The sequence below is a fragment of the Aotus nancymaae genome, unplaced genomic scaffold (assembly GCF_030222135.1).
Source record: "Aotus nancymaae isolate 86718 unplaced genomic scaffold, 86718_ANA_hifiasm-v0.15.2.pri h1tg000020l, whole genome shotgun sequence".
NCBI lineage: Eukaryota > Metazoa > Chordata > Mammalia > Primates > Aotidae > Aotus > Aotus nancymaae.
The window spans coordinates 56059029-56081169 of record NW_026988432.1 but is presented as its reverse complement, the minus strand read 5'-3'; the positions used below and the strand labels follow the sequence as shown (position 1 = coordinate 56081169).

At 36.0% G+C, this 22141-nt stretch overlaps 1 protein-coding gene across 1 annotated transcript in view; it reads left to right on the top strand.

The window, feature by feature from the left end:
* The window catches only part of THOC1 (THO complex subunit 1), a 57161-nt gene that overhangs the window by 3891 nt on the left and 31129 nt on the right, over positions 1 to 22141 (top strand). Inside the window, exons 2-10 of the mRNA XM_012445006.3 lie at positions 33 to 106; positions 200 to 260; positions 1508 to 1574; positions 5104 to 5222; positions 5674 to 5722; positions 6132 to 6227; positions 15951 to 16033; positions 16928 to 17001; positions 21262 to 21370. Coding sequence (XP_012300429.2) covers positions 33 to 106; positions 200 to 260; positions 1508 to 1574; positions 5104 to 5222; positions 5674 to 5722; positions 6132 to 6227; positions 15951 to 16033; positions 16928 to 17001; positions 21262 to 21370 — 732 coding nt within the window. The remainder of the gene's footprint in view (positions 1 to 32; positions 107 to 199; positions 261 to 1507; positions 1575 to 5103; positions 5223 to 5673; positions 5723 to 6131; positions 6228 to 15950; positions 16034 to 16927; positions 17002 to 21261; positions 21371 to 22141) is intronic.

Genomic DNA, 22141 nt, shown 5'->3' with positions numbered 1-22141 from the left:
TACAGTGATTTGCCGTTTTAATTTTTTTCTAGAAGTCTACCAGAGAGGCCTTGAACATCAAAAACATCAAGCCATTGTTAAGTACCTTCAGCCAGGTACCTGGCAGGTAAGGCATTGATATCTATGAAAAATACTTGCCTGAATCTTTATACATACCCTGAGCTGTTTGAAAAATGAGGTTATCTTTTGTTTTTAATAGTGAAAATGAAAAAAAATGTACCCTTGATCAAGCTTTCAGAGGTGTTCTAGAAGAAGAAATTGTAAGTATGTTTTTCCATTGTTAAAATTTTGCTGACAAATTAATAAACCATGTTATTTTAAAAGTTGCTTTTTTTTTTTTTAGAAAATAAAGATTTTAAAATTGCTTTTTTTCTTAGAATGGATATTTAAACGTCTTTTTCTACAGCAAGCTTTCTGCCTTGTAAAAGCTGACTTGATGACAGTATATGAGTTCTGTCATAATTATTTTGATACCACAGGTACATTTTCAGGTTTTGGTTTAATAAATGGCAGGAGCCCTCTCCAAGTGAGAAGAAAAGTTGGCATGAGGTCTTAGTGAGGAAGAACTAGAGGTGAAGGTGGGCTCTCTCACTTTGCTATATAAACAGTGACATATCCTGTAGTGGCATGAAAGGTCTAGTTCAAGAATATTTAGCTTAGGAGCTCGGATTCCATTCCCTCATTTTCCTGTGACATCCTCCTCATCAGTAAGCTTACGTAAATAACTAAGGCCTCTCCAACTTCAGTAGAGAAATCGAACCATGAAAAATCTGAATTTATTTACCAATAATGGAGCACCTGAATGAAAGGAAAAGTTTCAGCAGTTTATTCTTGATCAAACAAAGGTTGGGTCCCCAAAAGCTAGACTCGCTTCTGTTGGCCAAAATACGCTGTCCCTTTCTCTCAGACAATTCTGGTTCAAAAATAATTCTTTCCTTTTCTTCAGACTTAGTCACTTTTCCACTGTGAGGCATTGGGCAAGTTATTTTCCTTTTCTGTGCTTCAGTTTCTTTTGTAAGAGGGGAAATACCGTTCTTTCAGTGTCTTTGTGTGAAACAGCACTTAATGAACACTCAGTAAATGCTGGTTATTATGATTTTATAGAACTTAAGCACTACCTCCCTTCCATTAAAACCCTCCCTCAGATGCATGGGTGCACTAGTAGTTTCCCTAGCTCTGCCTTTCCCCTTTACCACTGGCTGAGTTATGGCTTCAGCACTTCTGTCCTTGAGTAGCTTGTAGCCTTCATCCTCTAATACAACCATTTTCCTGAGACCATTGGATTTTGAGTGAGTCACCTACCTATTACTTGACATACTTCTGCAACTGATTCTATATATTAGTGTTAAATTTTTATAACTTCATATTAGGAAATATTATCTTCCATTAGAAATACCGTATTCTGTATTTGTGATAGTCAATTTAATGTCAGAGTACATGTTTTAACTATTATCAAGTTAGTCTGAACTCTTGCCCCTAAATTAAATTGTTTCTCCTCTGTTGTTAGATAAATCATTCATCATGTGAAAACGTTTTAGCTATTATTTCTCTTGCTATTGGGGGAGTAACTGAAGGTAAGTATGGTTCTGTTTTGTTTTTTAAAGTAATCTTGGACATGACATGCTTTATTTAAAATGTCTTCTCCCCATACTTCTCCACCTGTTTGATTTAGTTTATTCTTCAAGTTCTACCTGACTCCCTGCTTTGCCAAGAAGTTGTCCCAATTGAATTAGTTCACTCTTATTTCTCATCTCTTAATGCAGTGCACATTTTGGCACTTTCTTTGTTCTCCAGTTGTTTTGTTCATTCAGTAAATTTTTATTGAGCATCTACTATGTGCCTGGTACCGAGCTAGGACCTGGAGATTCAATGGTGAATAAAACATATTCTCCTGGCCATATGGAGTTAGTAGAAGAAACATATGTGTGCCTTGCTATGGTGTAAGTACTATGGTCGAAGTGGGAATGAAGTGTGGTTAGAGGGAATAGAGTCAACATGACTCTCTAAACTTCAGTCTAAAAGAATCAGGAAAGATTTTAGAAAAGAACATAAGAATTAGAATGTGAGGTATGAAGAGTTTGTTAGACAAATTAAGAAGAGAATAGCTGGAGAATTGTGTATAGCAGGAGGAGGAGAGGACAATGAGAATGGTGAGGAAAGAAGCAGGTTAGGTCCGTTTGTAAAGGGCATTGTGTGCCATACTAAAGAGCAGCTGCAGATGAATGATTCCATTTGAAGTGACTGCTGGCAGGAAAACTGGACAGGGGCCTGTTAAAATGGCAGTATGGGATAGTTTTAGGAGACATTGGGTAAACAAGGTACATAGTGCACAGTGCCTATCACATGATAGGAGCTCATTAAATATTTGCAGAAAGAAGAAATTAAAAAATAGTTTATCAGCATTCTTCTTTAACCAATTTGGTTACAATACTCGTTTGATTAATTCAGATAATATATGTGAAAACTACTTTTTAATCTGTAAAGCATTATTCACATAATGTGTTATTTTGGTGCTTCTATAAAAACTGGCACACAGGGTAAAAGTAGTCTCCCATTATAGGGGCAGATTATTTTGTGAATTTCAGTTCATAAATTAATGTTGTTAAACTTTTATACGAGATGCCTAATCATTCATTCATTCATTAGGCATAGTTAGGTGAGTTCCACAATGTGATATTCCTTGTCTAGTTTCCATCAAACAGTTTTCAGTGTGTCCTTAGTTTATTAACTTTATACATTACTCTTGTGTGTGTTTGATGTTTTTAATGGAAAATGTTGTACAAAGTGTAGTCTATACTTGACACTTTTAAGAAGGGTAAGGACTTAAGAGCTTAAACTGTAAATAGAGGCATAAATGCATTTTTATTTAGGGGGAATTTTTCTTTTTGAGAGATTATTATTTGCTTATGTGACATGTTTTTAAATTATCCATAAATATATTTTGTTAAATTCAATTTGGCCAATATTTATTGAGCTTCTATTCAGTGTGAGACACTACTAGTTTAAGCATACAAAAATGCCTACTCTTAAAAAATTCAGTCTACACTCAAAGGTGACTAGTTAGGATGTGCTAAATTCTACAGTATATTTATGTACAGTGTGCTTAAAAAGCGTAGATGAAGTAGCCTGCTTCAAGATATCAGAGTTACTTAGATGAGCTGACATTCACTCTGTGCTTAGAAAGATGGAGTTGAAATGTACCCTGTGGTAAAGACAAGGAAGAATATTTAGGCAGAAAACAACATTGTAAACAAAACCATGGAAGGATGAACATAGCATGGTGTTTGGGAACTGGGGAGTGGGAACCAGGGAGGGATGTCTGTAGCCCAGGTAAAGATAAGAAGAGAGGTTGGTATGGAAGCTGGGACACAGGCACAGGTTGTGTCCCAGCTTCCATACCAACCTCTCTTCTTATCTTTACCTGGGCTACATACACAAGTATGTATGTAGACCATATCCCCCCTGTCCATACACAGGGGGATCACACAGTAACCCAGTGGTTCCCAGACTTGCTGGCTCATCAGAACCACCAGTGAGTCTATTTTTAAATGAGATTCTCAAACCTTGCTTAGTCCTACTGACTCAGAATCTTTGGCTGTAGAATCTAGAAAATTTTCTTAAGTTCTATAATTATTAAATGTGAGTTAACTTATTCCAGGCTATACTGCAACTAAGGGCAGAGAGTATGCTTCTCAAATCTTTTGGATGTGCAGGGTATATAATATCACTGAATCTAAGTATTGTTAGGAACTTCAGAGGTCGTCTAGTCCAGTCTCATCTCTGGCCTAGACTGCTTCTCTGCTGTAACATCCTTGTTGGGTAGTCATCCAGCTCTACTGAATCATACTCATTAGAGGAACTCACTGTTAGAGTCCTGTTAGACAGAACTAGCTATTGGTGTGTTCCCTTGTATTGAGTTGAAATCTGCTCTTTATTCCACCCACTGCTTCTAGGCAGTATCCCTCACATCGCATTCCAGATGTGATCTTACTATTGCAGAGTAGAGCTGGAAATATTTCTTCCTTTTTCTGGACATACTATATTATATATTAATACACCGTTTTGGGCTTAGAGCACTGTAGATATTTTTCCCCCATATACCATGCTTAAGTGGCTATTTTTCTTAAACACTTGTGAGTGTTAGTAAGTACCCATTACCTTAAAATAGAAAGAAGAATGAGTAGGGATATAAAAGTATTTCTGAGTAGTCTAAATGACCTTTTCTTAAGATAAATTTTTATTTTGTTGTTCTTTAAACAGTAACTTTCTACTTTTCCATTCTTTCCCCTGAAACAGTGCTATTATTTTATATATTAAATCATAGTTAAAATCAGTATCAAACCTTGTTATTTTTTGAAGATAATCTTTTCAAATCACCAAGACAATTTAGCAACATTACAAAACATTTGAAAATGAGAAAAAGGGAAAATAGTACTCATAATACCTCTACTTTTAAAAACTGCCATTCATCCGGTATAATGGTTTAATTTCTATAGTCTTTTAATAATTTTTTTATGTCATAACCATATGTACATACAGTTTTGAATCCCGCCTTTTTCACTTAGCATTATATCATAAGCATTTTTCCAAGTTGTTATAGTCATTATAACCATCGTTTTTAATTGGCTGCATTATATTCTTTTGAATAGCTTAGTGGTGAAGAAAACAGACTGTGGAGCCAGACTGCCTGGGTTCGTATCCCAGCTCTACCACTTACTGGCTCTGTGATCTTGGTTAAGTTATTTAACCTCTCTGTGTCTCAGTTTTCCCATTCTATAAAATACAAATAATGATATGCTCTACCTCATAGGGTTATAAGGATTAATATGTTAGTATATATAAAGCACTTAGTGTGCCTGACATATAGTAAATGCTCTAGATCTTGTCAAGATTTATTATCATCATTACTGAGTGCACATATCAAAAATTACTTAAGTATGTCCTGTTTGGGGACTTTTAGGTTGCTTCCATTTCTTGTCCTTTTAAGACCTTGTTATGAGTAACAAAGTGTACATTTTAAGATGTTCTTCAGAATTATTTTTCATAGGCTATTTTACTCTGTAGTTTTTTAAACTTTTAAATTGGCTTGTGCTCCACTTGAAGGTATTTGTACCGCATCTACACCTTTTGTATTGTTGGGAGATGTTTTGGATTGTCTTCCTTTGGATCAGTGTGACACAATATTCACTTTTGTGGAAAAAAATGTTGCTACTTGGAAATCAGTAAGTGCCTTAGTTTCTTTTCCTGCTAACTTTATCTGTCTATAGATCCAGCGTTCTGAGGGTAGATTTTTTTTTTTTTTAATTTATTTCTAGTATTGCTGATCACCAACAAGTTTGTGACTGTGAAAAAAGTATATACTGCTCTCTTGGGAGAGCCAAATAAAAACCATGTGTGGAGAAAAGCTTGAAATACAAAATTTGATTTAATTTGAGTAGTAAAAATTAACTTGAAAATTTACACTTTCACATGTTTAAAACAATTACTTAATATCATGTTATCTTGTATATCTGAAAAATATTTTTATTTCGTTGAAAATGTTATTTGCTTAAAAAAAGTGAAAGTGGCATAGTAGATTCTCAGTGCATGTTAGTATTTGACTTCCTGTGACTTATTATTGAAGAATGTGTAACAAATTCTGAAGAAGAGTGATAATTTCCATCTTAATTTCAGAATACATTCTATTCTGCTGGGAAAAATTACTTACTACGTATGTGCAATGGTAAGTAATTGAGTGATAAAATGTTTGTTTTTAAAATGTAAATGTGGCCAGAAAAACAGGCGGTTAAATTAAATACCAGTGATAACATTTTAAAGATAGATTAGGTGTCTGCATTTTCAACTAACATTCTGATTTATTAGAACTCATCATTCTTTTAAACTGTTTTTGTTCTGGATGTAAACTTGATGAAAATCAGAAACGTTATAGTAAACTTTGTCTTTTTCATGTCCTGTTGAACTTGTTTTGTTCCTAATTTATAGTACTTTTTTGGGGCAGTGGTTTCTGCTCCCGTTTTAAGAACTGCTTTAGGAAAATACTCTTGACAAACTGGTTTAGAAACATTTAGGTATGGTTGTAATAAACATAGAATTATCATTTCTGTGTAACGTTTATTTTCGTATATTGTTAGATCTCCTAAGAAGATTATCTAAATCCCAGAATACAGTCTTCTGTGGACGAATTCAGCTCTTTTTGGCTAGGCTTTTCCCTCTATCTGAGAAATCAGGTAAGCTTTTATGCATTAGATGAATTATTTGCAGGAAAATCTTTTCCAGTTTTTAATCGATTATAATGTGTCATGATAACGAGAAAAAATGTTTCTAAAAAGTTGAAAGATATCATAGAAATTGTTGCTTTATTTTCTTTTACTTTCAAGTAGTTATAGCAGTCCTAGTATATGATACAGGTAATCCTGAAACAAAGTCATGGATTCTTTCAGTTCAAAACTTATTAATAATAATTTACAGTTGAGTCACACTGGAACGTGTAGATACAAATCATCATATCTGTATTTCGTAATGTATGCCTATTTGTGTTTCCATTTTCTCTCAGTCATGACTGTTTAGCTATATAGACTTTCTTTCATTTCTCTTTTTTTAACAAATTTTTATTGTGAAATATAACGCTTATATAGAACAGTACGTAAAGCAGGTAATAATGAAACAAACACTGTATAACCACCATCTAGCTCCTGAAATGGGACATTGCTTGTTATCCAGAGCCTTCCCCCTCCCCAGACTGTTCAGATGTGTGAGATTTTAATATCTCCTTGCTTCAGTTCTCCCTTCCTTAATATTGGGCTAATATATAACCTACTTTATATGTTGTGAGGATTAAATGAATTAAAACGTGAAGAGCTTACAATAGTGCCTGCATGTAGAAAAACCTATAGTGTGTGTTAGCAGTGGTTTTTTTTAATGTGCTTTCTTTTTGTCATCCTATGTCTGTGTTGTTTTCTTTCATACTTATTTTATGTGGTGAAGGTTAATATAGATTTACCATTTCTTGTATTTCTGGCTTTCTGTCTGTGATCATTTTCCCTTTTAGACTTTTCTTCATTGGAGGTCTGTGTTTTGCCTAAAAATCATTACTTCCTCTTTATTTTTTTTCCTTTCTTTCTTCCAAATTCCTGTTAGTATTGATATTTTGACCTCCTCTTATTAGATATAAGATTCTAGATCAGCACTAGATATAGGATTTCATCTCATGGGAAATAATCTTTACTTTGTCTTCTGTTGTTCTATTGACAAGTCAGATGTCAGTCTCACTTCCTAAAAATAATCTAGATTTTTTTTCTCTACACTTAAGATTTTTTTCCCTCTTTGGTTTTCTTTAGTTTTATTATGATGTATCTATGTGTAAATTTATTTTTGTTTGCCCTGCTTAGGATTGTAGACATCTTGAATATATAGATTCGATTTGTTCATCTAGTTTGTAAAAATTTTAGCCATTATCTCTTCAAATATTGTGTATGCCTCTTTTTCTTTTTCTGAAACTTCAATTAAACATCCATTATACCGTCTCACTGCATCCTCTGTTTTTTACTCCTTATGTATTTTTTCATCTATTTGTCTCTCTCTACCATATTCTGAATAATTTCTTAAGAATTATTTTTTTAGTTCTCTAAATTTGGTAAGCATTGTTACTTTATTGTCTGTATCTGGTAATGTCAATACCTTAAATAAGTCTTGGTGGGTCTGTTTCTCCTGTCTGTTTTGACTGTTTCTCACTTGTGGTATCTTGCCTCGTTGTTTGTCTGGTTATCATTAGCTGTTAACATTTGAAAAGATATTTGAGGCCTACGATAGATACCTTTCTCTAAGTAGGGTTTCCATTGCTTCCGCCAGGCACCTTTAAAGAGGGCTACTACCAGTACAGGATTATCTTAATCCAGCCCAGTTTAAGGCCTGTGATTCTCTAGACCATTCAGAAGACTTGGTGCTAGGATCTAGTTATTGGTTCATTTTCACCTAAGGATGTAGCCCTACGAATTCCCAGCTTTGAAGATCATTGGGGGTAGGATTTATCAGTTTATTAAGAGTCCTCGCCTTTGTTGGGCCCAGAGATTTACTTTTAAATCCTAGCTTCTGGAAGCTACTAAGATTGGTTGCTCAGTTTTGCAACTGATTCTGCCTGTTTGGCAGATGTCCTCAGAGCTGAAGTGACTTTAAGTGCTAATAATGTGTTGTCTATGTTTCTTGTCTTCTTGATTTTTACCAGTTATTTCTCACCATCTTGTCAGCTCTTTACTGTTTTTAAGAAAATCATTTTTCGATATCATTGCCTAAAACAGTGCTGTGAACTTGATGATGCTCTATAAATATTTACAGAATTAATGTAATTTATTCAAGGTTTCAGTTGTCCTTAGAGGGGATGGGGGTGGGGGGTTAACCTGAATGATTTAAGTCTTCCATTACTGAGAGTCTGACCCTTGTTATTGCTTCAGTAAGTTTATCAAAATGTGAACTCACATGTCATAATTCACCCATTTAAACTGTACAATTTATTTTATTACATTCACAAGGTTGTGTAACCATCCCCACAGTCTAATTTCAGAACATTTTCCCCTCTAAAAGAAACTGCAGGCCAGGCATGTTGGCTCACACTTATAGTCCTAGCACTTTGGGAGGCCGAGGCAGAAGGATACCTTCAGCCCAGGATTTCGAGACCAGCCTGGGCAACATAGGGAGACCCTGTCTCTAAAAGAAAGAAAAGAAAAAAAGAAATTTGATATTCGTTAGCTGTCATTCCCCACTTATCCCTAAGTCCTAAACAAACATTAGTCTACTTTTAGGCCTCCATAGATTTTCCTATTCTAGGAATTTAATAGAAATGAAATAATACAATATGTGTTTTTTTGTGACTGGCTTCTTTCACTTAGCATAATGTTTTCAAGGTTCATTTATGTTATAGCATGTGTTAGTATTTCATTCCTTTTTGTTTACTTATTTTTTTAGAGACAGGGTCTAGCTCTGTTGCCCAGGCTGGAATCACCACAGCCTGTGCCTCCAGGCTCAAGCCATCCTCCCACCTAAGCCTCCCAGTAGTTGACACTACCACGCCCAACGAATTATTATTTTTTTTTTTAAGAAAGGGTTTCACTGTGTTGCCTAGGCTGGTTTTGAACTCCTGGGCTCAAGCAGTCTGCCCACCTCAGCCTCCCAAAGTACTGGCATTACAGGAGTGAGCCACTATGTCTGGCCCTTTCCTTTTTATGACTAAGTAATATTCCACCATAGGCCCATAACACATTTTGTTTATCCATTCATCACCTGGTGGACATTTGGGTTGTTTCTAGTTTTTGACCATTATGAATGATGCTGCTGTAAACATTTGTGTACAAATTTTTGTTTGAGCACATGTTTTCATTTCTTTTGAGTATATACTTAGAGTAGAATTTGCTAGGTCATATGGTAACTCTAAGTCTTAATTTCTCCTAGGTATATATCTAAGAGTAGAATTATGGGGTCGTATAATAACTCTGTTGAAATTTTTGCCCAGTAGTAAGTGGGCTCATTGACTAGCTTAATATCTTGATGCAGGATCCTTGCTTTTTTTTTTTTTTTTAAGCTTTTTGCTTTGAAATAAATTTAGACTTAAAGAAGAGTTTGCAAAGATAGTATAAAGAGTACCCGAATACACTTCACCTAATGTTAACATTTTATATAACTGTGGTACAGTTATCAAAACTCAGAAATTGACGTTACTACCACATTCACTATTAACTACAGACATTATTTAGATTTTGCAGTTTTATCATTACTTTCTTTCTGAGAAAGATTTCTAGAATCCCACATTGCATTTAGTTGTCACGTTGCCTTAGTCTCTCTAGTCAGTGACAGCTTTCCTTATATGGCATGACTCGAAACTTTTGGAAAGTGCTGGTTAGATATTTTGTAGAATGTCCCTTAATTTAGGTTTGTTTCATTTATTTTCATAATTGAAGTTATGGATTTTTGGGAAGAAGACCCATAGAAGTGATGTGCCCTTTTCAGGGTATCATTTGGAAGTGATATTGATGTGTCTTATTACTGGCGATATTATCCTTGATCACTTGGATGTGATGGCGTTGCTCATATTTCTCTGTTGTAAAGTTACTGTTTTTCCCTTTGTAATTAATAAATATTTGGGGGAGATACTTTGAGGCTAGGCAAATACTCTTTTTCTTCTTAAACTTTTGCTCACTAATTTTAGTATTCATGTGGATCTTGCCTGTAATTATTATTATTAAGATGTCCTCGTGGTGATTTTTTTCTCTCTCACTCCTTCTATATTTTTAATTGGATTTTTCCATAAGAAAGAGTTTCTTTTCTTCATTATCTATTTAATAATTCAATCATCTATTTCCAAATGAACTCATGAATATTTATTTATTTCTCTGGGTTGTAATCCCATGGTGTCATTATTGACTTTGTTGCTTAAATTGTTTATTTTTTAGGCATTGGGAGTTTTTTCTGGTTTTCCTGGTATGAGAAGATTGTCCAGGCTCATTTTGTATTTTCCTTGTCCCAGCCCTAGAATCAGCTATTTCTCCCAGGAGTCTTGGTTCCTTTTAAATATTCCCTGACACTAATCAGTTCTTACAAACTAATTAAAAAGAGTTGTAAGCCAGTCATGTTGGTGCACACCTATAGTCCCAGCGACTCAGAAGACTGAAGCAGGAGGATATTAATAGCTTGAGGCCAGGAGTTCAAGGCTGTAGTGATCATGCCTGTGAATAGCCATTGCGCTCCAGCCTGGGCAACATAGCAACACCCTGTCTCTTTAAAAAAAAAAGTTGCATTTCTGTATTGTGGATTCAAAACCCACTAAAACTCTTTTTTCTCCCTGCTACAGGGTCTCGCTATGTTGCCCAGGCTAGTGTGGAACTCCAGGGCTCAAACAGTCCTCTCACCTCAGCTTCTGGATAGCTGGGATTAACATGCACATGCTACCACACCTGGCTACAAAACTCTTAAAATACAAGATTTCCTAAAAAGCTAGAAATTTTTTAAGTCTTTAAGATGTGCAGATACCAGTTTTTATAGATGGCACATATTATTTTTGACAACAAAACACCATAATCACGGAGATACTTCAGACATCCAGTTTAATAATGCTTTCTTATGGCACAAATTTCACTCGACAGTATTTACTTTCTCATTATAAGCATGTCACCTTTACCATGAAGTGATGGAGTATTTATTTTTACTTGTTTAATTTTTTATTATAGTGAAATATACATTACATAAATGTTACCATTATAATCAGTTTTTAGTGTACAATTCAGTAGCAGTAAGAAAACTCATTGTTGTGCTATCATCACTACATCCATATCCATATTGTTTTTTGTTTTTTTTTTTTTTTTGAGTTTGAGTTTTGTTCATTACCCAGGCTGGAGTGCAATGGCGCGATCTCGGCTCACCGCAACCTCCGCCTCCTGGGTTCAGGCAATTCTCCTGCCTCAGCCTCCTGAGTAGCTGGGATTACAGGCACATGCCACCATGCCCAGCTAATTTTTTTGTATTAGTAGAGACGGGGTTTCACCATGTTGACCAGGATGGTCTCGATCTCTTGACCTCGTGATCCACCCGCCTCGGCCTCCCAAAGTGCTGGGATTACAGGCGTGAGCCACTGCGCCCAGCCATATTGTTTTTATTAAATAATAACTCCTTATTATCATCCCCCTCCTTGTCCAAAGAGCCTAGTTTTTTTTTGTTTAAGAATCATAGTTAAAGCCAAGATCTGGCCCCTAGATGTGCTCATTGCTACTGGAGTATCACTAATGCTAGGCCCTCTCAGAGACCAGAGCTAGGAAAGTCATATGTGTATACTAACCATACTTATCTGTATTTATTTCTGTATCTGTCAGTATATATTTTACATGAACAGCAGCAACAAACATGAGATCATACCAATACCTCTGAGTTGAATCCAGCACCAATAGACCTGTTTATTAACCTCTTTCTTTAACAGTAAGAAACTTGGCTCTCATTAACTACAGTGTATTTATTTATTTGTTATATGTTCTCACTTTTTCATTAATATAATTTACATTTGTGCTTCAACAGAATTGAAAATTATTCTATATTGCATTCTGTGGAATTGTTCTTGAATGGTCATGAATAATAAGGATCAACTCTATTAACATAATGTATATAGAATTCTGTGAACAGATATACCGTGGGTTTTGACCACCACAATAAAGTGAATATTGTAATAAAACAAAACACATTTTTTGGTTTCCCAGTGCATATAAAAGTTATGTTTACACTATGCTGTAGTCTGTTAGTAGCATCTCAAAAAAGTACATATTGTACTTTTAAAATACCGCTAAAAACAGCTAATGACCACCAAAGCCTTTTACAAGCTGTCATCTTTCTGCTGGTGGAGGGTCTTACCTCGATGTTGATGGGTGCTGACTGATCAGGGTGGTGGTTGATGAAGGTTGGGGTGGCTGTGACAATTTCTTAAAATAACATAGTGAAGTTTGCCACATTAGTTGACTCTTCCTTTCATGAAAGATTTCTCTGTAGCACATGATGCTGTTTGGTAGCATCTGATCCACAGTAGAACTTTCAAAATTGGAGTCAATCCTTTCAAACCCTGCCACTGCTTTATCAACTATGTTTATGTAATATTCTAAAGCCTTTGTTGTTATTCAGCAGTGTTCATAGCATCTTCACCAGGAGTAGAATTCATCTCAAGAAACAACTTTGTTTGCTCATTCATAAGAAGCAACTTCTCATCTATTTCAAGTTTGATCATGAGATTGCAGCAATTCTGTCGTATCTTCAGGCTCCATTTCTAATTATAGTTCTTTTGCTGTTTCTACCATATCTGAGCTACTTCCTCCACTGAAGTCTTGAACCCCTCAAAGTCATCTATGAGGGTTGGAATCAACCTCTTCCAAACTCCTGTTTATGTGAATATTTTTATCTCCTTTCATGAATCACAGTGTTCTTTATGGGATCTAGAATTGTAGGTCCTTTCCAGAAGGTGTCCATTTACTTCGCTCAGATCCATAAAAGAATCACTATGGTAGCTGTAGCCTCATGAAATGTATTTCTTAGATAATAAGACTTGAAAGTTGAAATAACCCTTTGATCCATTGGCTGCAAAATGGATAATGTGTTAGCAGACATGAAAACAACATTAATTTCCTTGTCTATCTCCATCAGAGCTCTCGGGTGACCAGGTGCAGTGTGAATAAGCAGTAATATTTTGAAAGGAAATCTTTTTTTCTGAGCAGTAAGTCTCAACAGTGGCCTTAAATATTCAGTAAACCATGCTGTAAACAGATATACTGTCATCCAGGGTTTGTCTTTTTATGGGTAGAGCCTAAGCAGCGTAGATTTAGCAAAATTCTCAAGAGCCCCAGGATTTTCAGTATGGTAAATGAGCATTGGCTTCAATTTAAAGTGACCAGAGTGACCAGCTGCATTAGTCCCTAACAAGAGAGTCAGCCTGTTCCTTGAAGGCAAGCATTGACTTCTCTCTAGCTATGATAGTTCTAGACAGCATCTTCCAATATCAGGATGTTTCATCTACATTGAAAAATCTGTTGAGTATAGCCACCTTCATCAATGTTCTTAGCTAGATCTTCTGGATAGTTTACTGCAACTTGTCCATCAGTAGTTGCTGCTTCACCTTACACTATTTATTATATTACGGAGAGGGCTTTATTCTTTAAACCTCATGAACCAACTTCTGCTGGCTTCATACTTTTCTCCTGTGGTATCCTCACCTCTCAGCCTTCATAGAACTGAAGAGAAACTGAAGGAAATGAAAACAGTTGTTCAGAAGCTCAGACTTGACTAGAGGCGGACTCCCAGAGGTAATGGAGTGAGAGTGGAGACTTCAGGGCATAAAGTGGCAGGGCTGGAGCTGGGGGTTTCGTTCGTTACATCAGAGGGGGATGCTCTCATCATCCTGTCTGCCCTACCTTCAGCCTCCCTAAAGAGCTCCATATGATCATGACTTTACAGAACAAAGAGCACATGGTTATAGCTGTTTCATGTTCACTTTGAGTCTAGTAAGTTGGTTAAAACTTTTGGTAGTTGCTTTTGCCCCTGTGTATGGCAAGCAATAAAATCCTCCTAATCACCAGGCAAGTATCTTTTAAAAGGATTTCCCATAGCAGGTAATTAATTGAGAGGCAGTGAGAGATCTTGGGTATTGGACTTGTCTGAGTCCATTCTGGCTGCTATAGCAAATTACCATGGACTTACGGCTTATAAACAACAGAAATTTATTTCTCATGGTTCTGGTGGCTGGGAATTCCAGATCATAGGACTCAGATATGTGGTGTCTGGTGATGGCCTGCTTCCTGGTTCAGAGACAGTCATCTCCTTGCTGTGTCCTCACATAGAGAAAGGGGTGAAGGGCTTCTCTGGGGTCCCTTTTATAAGGGTGCAAATCCCATTCATGATGGCTCCACCCTCATGACTCAGTCACCTCCCAAAGACCCCACGTCCAGATAGCATCACACTGGGGGTTAGGTTTCAACATATGAATTTTAGGGGGACACATTCAGTCTATTGCAGAAGTCAAACAGATTTGGGACTGTCACAAAGAAAACATCCTATTAGTTGCTATTATTGACACTTAATTTTCTGGAATAAAAAAATTCAAAGTTTTTGCTAGGAAAAAAGAATAAAAATGGGATAGCACTATACCCAGGAGATGAGAAAAAGATGAGAAAGCAAGAGCTTAGGACTAACTTACAGTCATCAAAGAACTGATTTCTATTCTTCTTGTATAAACGTGACCCAAGAAATTTTTTTTTTTTTTTTTTTGAGATGAAGTCTCGCTCCCGTCTCATAGGCTGGAGCCTCTCTCAGCCTTCATAGAATTGAAGAGAGTTAAAGCCTTTCTCTGGCTGCTTTGCTTGTCTATCCAGACCACTTAGATTTTCTCTGTATCAGCAGTAAGGCTGTTTTGCTTTCTTATCATTCATGTGTTCACTGGGGTAGCACTTTTAACTTTCCTCAAAAATTTTACATTCATAACTTGGCTAACTTAAGCACAAGAGGACTTTCAGCCTGTTCCGGCTTTTGACATGCCTTAATTACTGAGCTTAATCATTTCTAGGTTTTTATTTAAAGTGAGAGATGTGAGACTTCCTTTTACTTGACACTTAAGAGTTCTTTGTAGGGTTGTTAATTGGCCTAAATTCAATATTGTCTTGTCTCAGGGAATAAGGAGGCCCCAAGGAGAGTGAGAGAGTCCTGGGAACAGCTGGTTGGTGAAGCAGTCAGAACACACACAGCATTTACTGATTAAATTTGCCATCTTACCAGCCTGGGCAACATGGCAAAAGCTTATCTCTACTAAAAATACAAAAAAATTAGCCAGGCATGGTGGTGCATGCCTATAGTCCCAGCTACTTTGGAGACTGAGGTGTGAGGAGATCACCTAAGCTTGGAAAGTTGAGCCTGCAGTGAGCCGTGATCATGCCACTGCACTGCAGCCTGGGTGACAGGAGTGAGATGCTATCTCAAAAAAAAAAAAACTTTACTCTCTTAGATGGGTGTGGTTTGTGGCAAAAACAAATCTGTGGCAAAACAATGATATCAAAGATCACTGATCACAGATCATCATAACAGATATAATAATAATGAAGAAGTTTGGAATAGTGTGAGAATTACCAAAATGTGACAGGAAGTGAGTATATGCTGTGGGAAAAATGGTGCCGATAGACTCGCATGATGTAGGGTTGCCATTCAATTTATTTGAAAAACAAAAAACTGCAAACAGCAATAAAACAAGGTGTGCCCATACTCCACAGATGCTTTTAAGAGATGAATTTTTGAAAGGATTTGAAAATCAAATGTGGTAATTTTGACTGCTCTTTAATTATAGATTTAGCATTTTGTAGTTTTGATTATGACACAAGTTATACTCATACATAAGTTACGTGTCACTGGACTTGCTTTGAAAACCTTTTTTTGTTTTTTTTTTTTACTAGGTCTTAACTTGCAGAGTCAGTTTAATCTGGAAAATGTCACTGTTTTCAATACCAATGAGCAGGAAAGCACCCTGGGTCAGAAGGTGAGGCTGATTTGAAATTTTCTCACATATTTGTAGGTTTGTTACTAAGATAACTTATGTGGGGCCAGGCACACTGGCTCATACTTGTAATCCGAGCACTTTGGAAGGTTGAGGTGGGAGATTACTTGAGTCTAGGAGTTCAAGACCAGCCTGGACAACATAGCAAAACCCCATCTCTATAAAAAGTACAAAAATTAGCAGAGTGTGATGGTGCTCACCTGTGGTCCCAGCTACTCAAGAGGCTAAGGTGGGAGAATCACCTGAGCCTAGGGAGGTCAAGCTGCAGCGAGCCTTGATCATGCCACTGTACTCCAGCCTGGGCAACAGAGTGAGAACCTGCCTAAAAAAAAAAAAAAAAAAAAAACCATGCAAATGGACCTATACGTCATCAAAAATTTAAAAACTTTTCCCCCACAGCCTCACACCAATCACACCAACAATGTGAATTATCAATTTTTAAAAAATATTTGCTTAATTGATATATATACTTGAAAAATAAGTCTTCTTAGTTTTAATTTACATTTCCTTGATCATTGGTGTTGAGAAGCTTATTATAATGTTGATTGGAATTTGTATTTCTTCCGAGAATTAACTATTCATGCTAATTGCTCATTTTATTGTTGAATTGTCTTTGTCATTGTGTGCATTTCCAGAACATTTAGCCCTTTATTCCCAGAGAGAATCTATTGACTATGTTTAGAGAAATGCTGATTTGAAACTTTCCACTGTCTTTATGACATTCTCATACTGTCAGGTAAAATTCTGATTGCCTTACAGATTAACTATAGGTCAAGATAGTTAGTGACTAGACTTCTCTAACTGGGTTGCCTAGGAATGTGTAACCAACCTATTTTTCTGGCATTTATCTCTTTTATACATTTTTTTTCAATTTAGCACACTGAAGATAGAGAAGAAGGAATGGATGTAGAAGAAGGTGAAATGGGAGATGAGGAAGCTCCAACAACGTGGTGAGTTTTCAGAGCTTAAGCTTTTTGATTTACTGACATAATCTCTTAATAATTTATTGAGTATCCTCTCTGGAGTGAGGATATAGACAAGGAGGAAGGAAATTATCAGAAATTTCTTTCCTTTGTAATTTTCACGTATATTACTTAAAATAATAAATCCTGAATCACTAATGGGCTCCATCTGCTGCTTTCTGTATTAGGTGCAGACAGTTCATTATTTACATAGCTTATCCTATGCATAATCCCAGCATTTGAAAAGCCAACCACAGGCAACCTTAGGAGTTCCTCCCCTTAATCCCTTCCATTAAACTTCTTGACCCAGTGCCTGTGTGTATTGGGCTAACTTTTAATAAAATAGGCAGGTTAAGAATCCTTTCTCTCCCCTTACTCTTAACACTGTTTCTTATCTCCTCCTCTATAGCTCTGTGCTTTCTTTCCAAAAGCAGTCCTCAGTGGCATAGATAGGTTCTTAGAAACTGTAACTTTAAGTGAAATGATGTGTAATGAAACATATTTCCCCATAGGCTACTAAACAAAAGTTAAGTTCCTATGGCTTATTTCTGGTCACAGAAACATCACCAAACTTTTAAATAAAGATCAAAATGCTTCTGTTATTAAACATTGAAATAAATGTGAGCTATACATGCATTGAGAAAGATTTATAAAAACAAATAAGATAATTATTTTCCTAGTTATTCCAGTTTAAGGTTTCAAGTGGCCAGAGGCTGTCATGGCAGCTCAGAGCACAGGGCAGGAACCAACAATGACAGGACACCATCCCCTTACAGTATGTGTACTCACACACCCATACTCACTCATCCTGGAACCATTTAGACATACCAGTTATTTTCATATACACATCTTTGGGATGGAGGAAAGAATTGGAGTACCTAGAGAAAACTCAAACAGACATGGGGAAAATGTGCAAACTCCACATAGACCATGGCCCCAGCCAGGAATCAATTTTTTTTTTCCTTATCAATGTTACAATGAAACAATGTTGAAGGAAACATGGCTATTTGAGGACCTGTCATAATTTCTTCCTAGTGCTGGCTTAAAAGCAATGAGCAAGATAAAAGAGAAGGTGTTAAGGAAAATTTTCCTTCACTGACACTCTTCCAGGTGTCTGAGGTGATGAGAGTCATTAGTTGTAATTGTAAGAATTTCCATTACTGTCTAGAAGATCAAGATAGGATTCCTGTATCTGCCCAGGGAGATGTATTTCTGGCATCCCAGATTTCAAATTCAAACACATCTCCAGAAGAAACATTAGAAGTAGTGTGGCTCCAGGCTTAACTCCAATCTTCCTAGTCATGTGACCTGGGGCAAATTACTTAACCTCCCTACAACACAGTTTCAACATCTTTAAAATGTAGTAATGCCACCTACCCTCTACAGTTAAGAGGATTAAATAAGACAATTATCAGAAATGGCCTATTAAGGCACTTAGTTATCATTATTATTGTCATCGTTGGTATGTAGTGATAAGCGTAAAGCACTTAGAATGTTGTCTATTCAGTATCTAGTAGCTATTATTATTTGCGATAGTTATTTTTTTCTTACAGACCTATTTATTCATTATACATTGATAGAGTGGGCTTTCAGGGTCTGGCCTGAGCAACATAAGGGCTCTGGGGAAAGTTCATAGGCAATAAGATAATGAGTCACCTGAAGTATAAATGGCCCAAAAGACACTGGCCAATGCAATTTTGTCTACTTAGATTCTGCCCAAGACTGTATAGATCATTCAGCCCTATTGGTTATGTTTGTAAATCACTTAAATAGGACTCAACACTCAGCTGCTTCTGTCTGTCACAGTCATTAGTGTTGAATGGAGGGACAAAATATATGAGGAATTACTTTGTGAACAGCCGTGTCACCAGATGATCTTAGGCACTATAATCTACAAAGCAGAACACAATACCCATATACCGACAATATGAAGTCCATTTCCGATTTGGCTCAAATATACCAATAAAAATTTTTGTTAAGAAATTTCAGTGTGTAATGTCCTATAAAATAGCTTATCATTTTAAAAAATGTATCAAGTTTTCCAGAGTATTTTGGTTAAAATAGTTACAAGACGTTCTATTTTACATAGTAACTGTGCCTCTGATTTGTTATTATTTGCAAATACAATAAATGGTTGCATTTGCTTTGTGTGGATAAACAAAATTGAAAAGTTTCTATGGAGTGGTGAAGGCGGAAGACAAATTGCAAGTGGGTTGAAAAATGAATGGAAAGGTAATGAAGTGGTGACATAGAGTATAGACAACTCTGAAGAATTTTATTCAACTGTGAAGGAAAAGAGCAAGGGAAAGCGTCTAAGAGAGGGGACCTTAAATTTTAAAAAATATATTAATGCTTCAACTATAAAAACTGCCTAGCAGTAATATATTAACGCTACTTTATAATTTATTCTGTAAGACACCTCAAATACCCACCAAGCCAATTAAAGATAAAAGGAAAGAGATCAAAAGCCTTTACAGGTAGGAGATGATAATTAGCAACTTGGAATAATATTGTTATTGGCATCAAGCATTAAATTAGATGTGAAGTTCTTAGCAATTGAGACAAAAAGAGACATATAATGGTTTCATGCTTCTCATTCTCTGTTAGAGGTAGCTCCATTTTTAAGAGCCAAACTTTCCTGGTACTACATTTCAAGAGGTATTTATTATATTCAGTCTTACATGTTGTAACTGAGTAACATTGTGTGTGTGCACACGCACACGCACTTCAAAAACATTATCAAATGTATGGAACTATATTCTTTCATGGATATAAATAATTTATATAGTGCTATTTCTTTTTTCTATTTACTTTCACATTTTAGGGAATGTTCTTTTTGTGGCTTTTTTAAAAAACCCAATTCATAGAAAACCCAGAGGTATAATCTTATTGTTGTAAATCAGTGAAGTTACTTTAATTATAGAGAGAGGTTGATGTACAGATCATTGTTTTCCTAGTTTCAGAGTTGTTACTAGGGAAGAGTTTAGGAAAGAGTGAAATTAAACATGCCCATTAGATTCTTTCAGATACTGCTAATTCTTGATAAAAGCTTTGGCAAGCACTAGATTTTCATCAGTTAAAAGTTGTCAGTATTCTTCACTGTTGATTTTCATGTGCTTCAGATACTAGCTGTTTATCAGATACTAGCTGTTTTAAAAATATAAAGAATATATATTGACACCGTAGATTTGTAACATATCAAGATTAGAAGTTGAAATAGTGGCCGGGCGTGGTGGCTCACACCTGTAATCCCAGCACTTTGGGAGGCCAAGGTGGGCAGATCACCTGAGGTTGGGAGTTCGAGACCAGCCTGACCAACATGGAGAAACCCCATCTCTACTAAAAATACAAAATTAGCCAGGCATGGTGGCACATGCCTGTAATCCCAGCTACCCGGGAGGCTGAGGCAGGAGTATTGCTTGAACCTGGGAGGCAAAGGTTGCAGTGAACTGAGATTGTGCCATTGCACTCCAGTGTGGGCAACAAGAGCAAACTCTGTCTCAAAAAAAAAAGAAGTTGAACTACTAATGCCATAATAAAGTCACTAGAGAAAGGGCTTATTTTTGTGATGCTAATTTGATATATACCATATATGGTTATCTCATACTAGTGCTTCTTAGGATATAATATTATTAGTTAGGATATAATACCTGTGACTTTTAACATAGATTCAAATTAGCATTGGTTTAAACAACATAAAAATTTCTTTGTTCTCCCCTCATATCAAAGTCTAGAAGCAGGCAATCCAAGGCTGGTAAGGAATGCTTCTCAGTGAGATTGTCTAGACCCAGATTTCTTCTACCTTCTTCTTCCATCATCTCTTGGTGTTTGCCCTTTTTTCTGTAGTACAAGGTGGCTCATTCTCAATCTGCATTCTAGCCAGCAGGAAGAGGAAAAGGCCAGTGGTAAAATATGGCCCAAAAGTTGCACATGTCACTTCTACTCCCAACTGATTGGCACACGGCCATACTAGCAGCAAGATTGGTTGGGAAGCATAATCTTTAATTCTGAATAACCATGTGTCCTGCCAAAATTCAGGGGCTCCACCAGTGTAGATAAAGAGAGTCTGTTGGGGTCTATGAGTTCCCTAAAATGATTTGTAAAAGTTCATATATTTGTAAATGTGTACTTTTCTGATAAATTTTATTAGATTCTGAAAAGGGTTTGTGACCAAAGCTAAGTTAAGAATATTTAGATGTTTGTAAAAGGATTTAAATGATTTATTTAATATAACATTTATTTTATTAGCTCTATTCCAATTGATTACAACCTGTATCGAAAATTCTGGTCACTTCAGGATTACTTCAGGAACCCTGTGCAATGCTATGAGAAGATTTCATGGAAAACTTTTCTCAAGGTGAGTTGCCAGTGACAGACTATCAGAAGCCCAGTATTTTATAGTCAGTAATAGAGCTAAAACTTAATCTTGTCTGACATATTTTTCGCTATATAATTCTGTCTCTTACATTTTTATACCAATTTCATAACAAGCTAATATATAAATTAATGTTTAAACCATTAATATTGTGAAGTAACATATAAGAATTGGATATTTAAAAGTTAGTCATTACAGCCTTGCTTTTTAAAAATATGAGTGTTGTCAACATAAATTGATGATATTTTGCAGAATACATTCTATCTTTACTTTGCACAAAATTATTTTAGCTATCTTGTTGGAACAGAAATCCTCAAACCATGGTCTTGGGCCAGATTCAACCTATTGCTTGTAAACAAAGATTTATTGGAATACTGCTATGACCATCCACTTACCTGTGGCTGTTTTTGCACTATAATGGCACAGCTGAGTAGTTGCAACTGAGACTATACAGGCCACAAAGCCTGAAATACTCTCTGGTCCTTTACAGAAAATGTTTGCCAATCCTGTTGTAGAAGAATTTTTTGTTTTTCTTGGCTACTTAAAGATCAGTTGTCCTTTTTTGTCGTAATCAAAATCTAAGATAAACAGGTAGTTCTCAAAGTACCATGGTGTGTGTTCTGTTATTTTTAATAGTTTTTATTTTATATGCAAATTTTTGTGCAATAGCACCATCCAAATTCAGATTAACTGGTTAGTGAGAAATGACCTGGAATTGTCTATTCTAACTGGACAGAATTTGATGGAATTTAT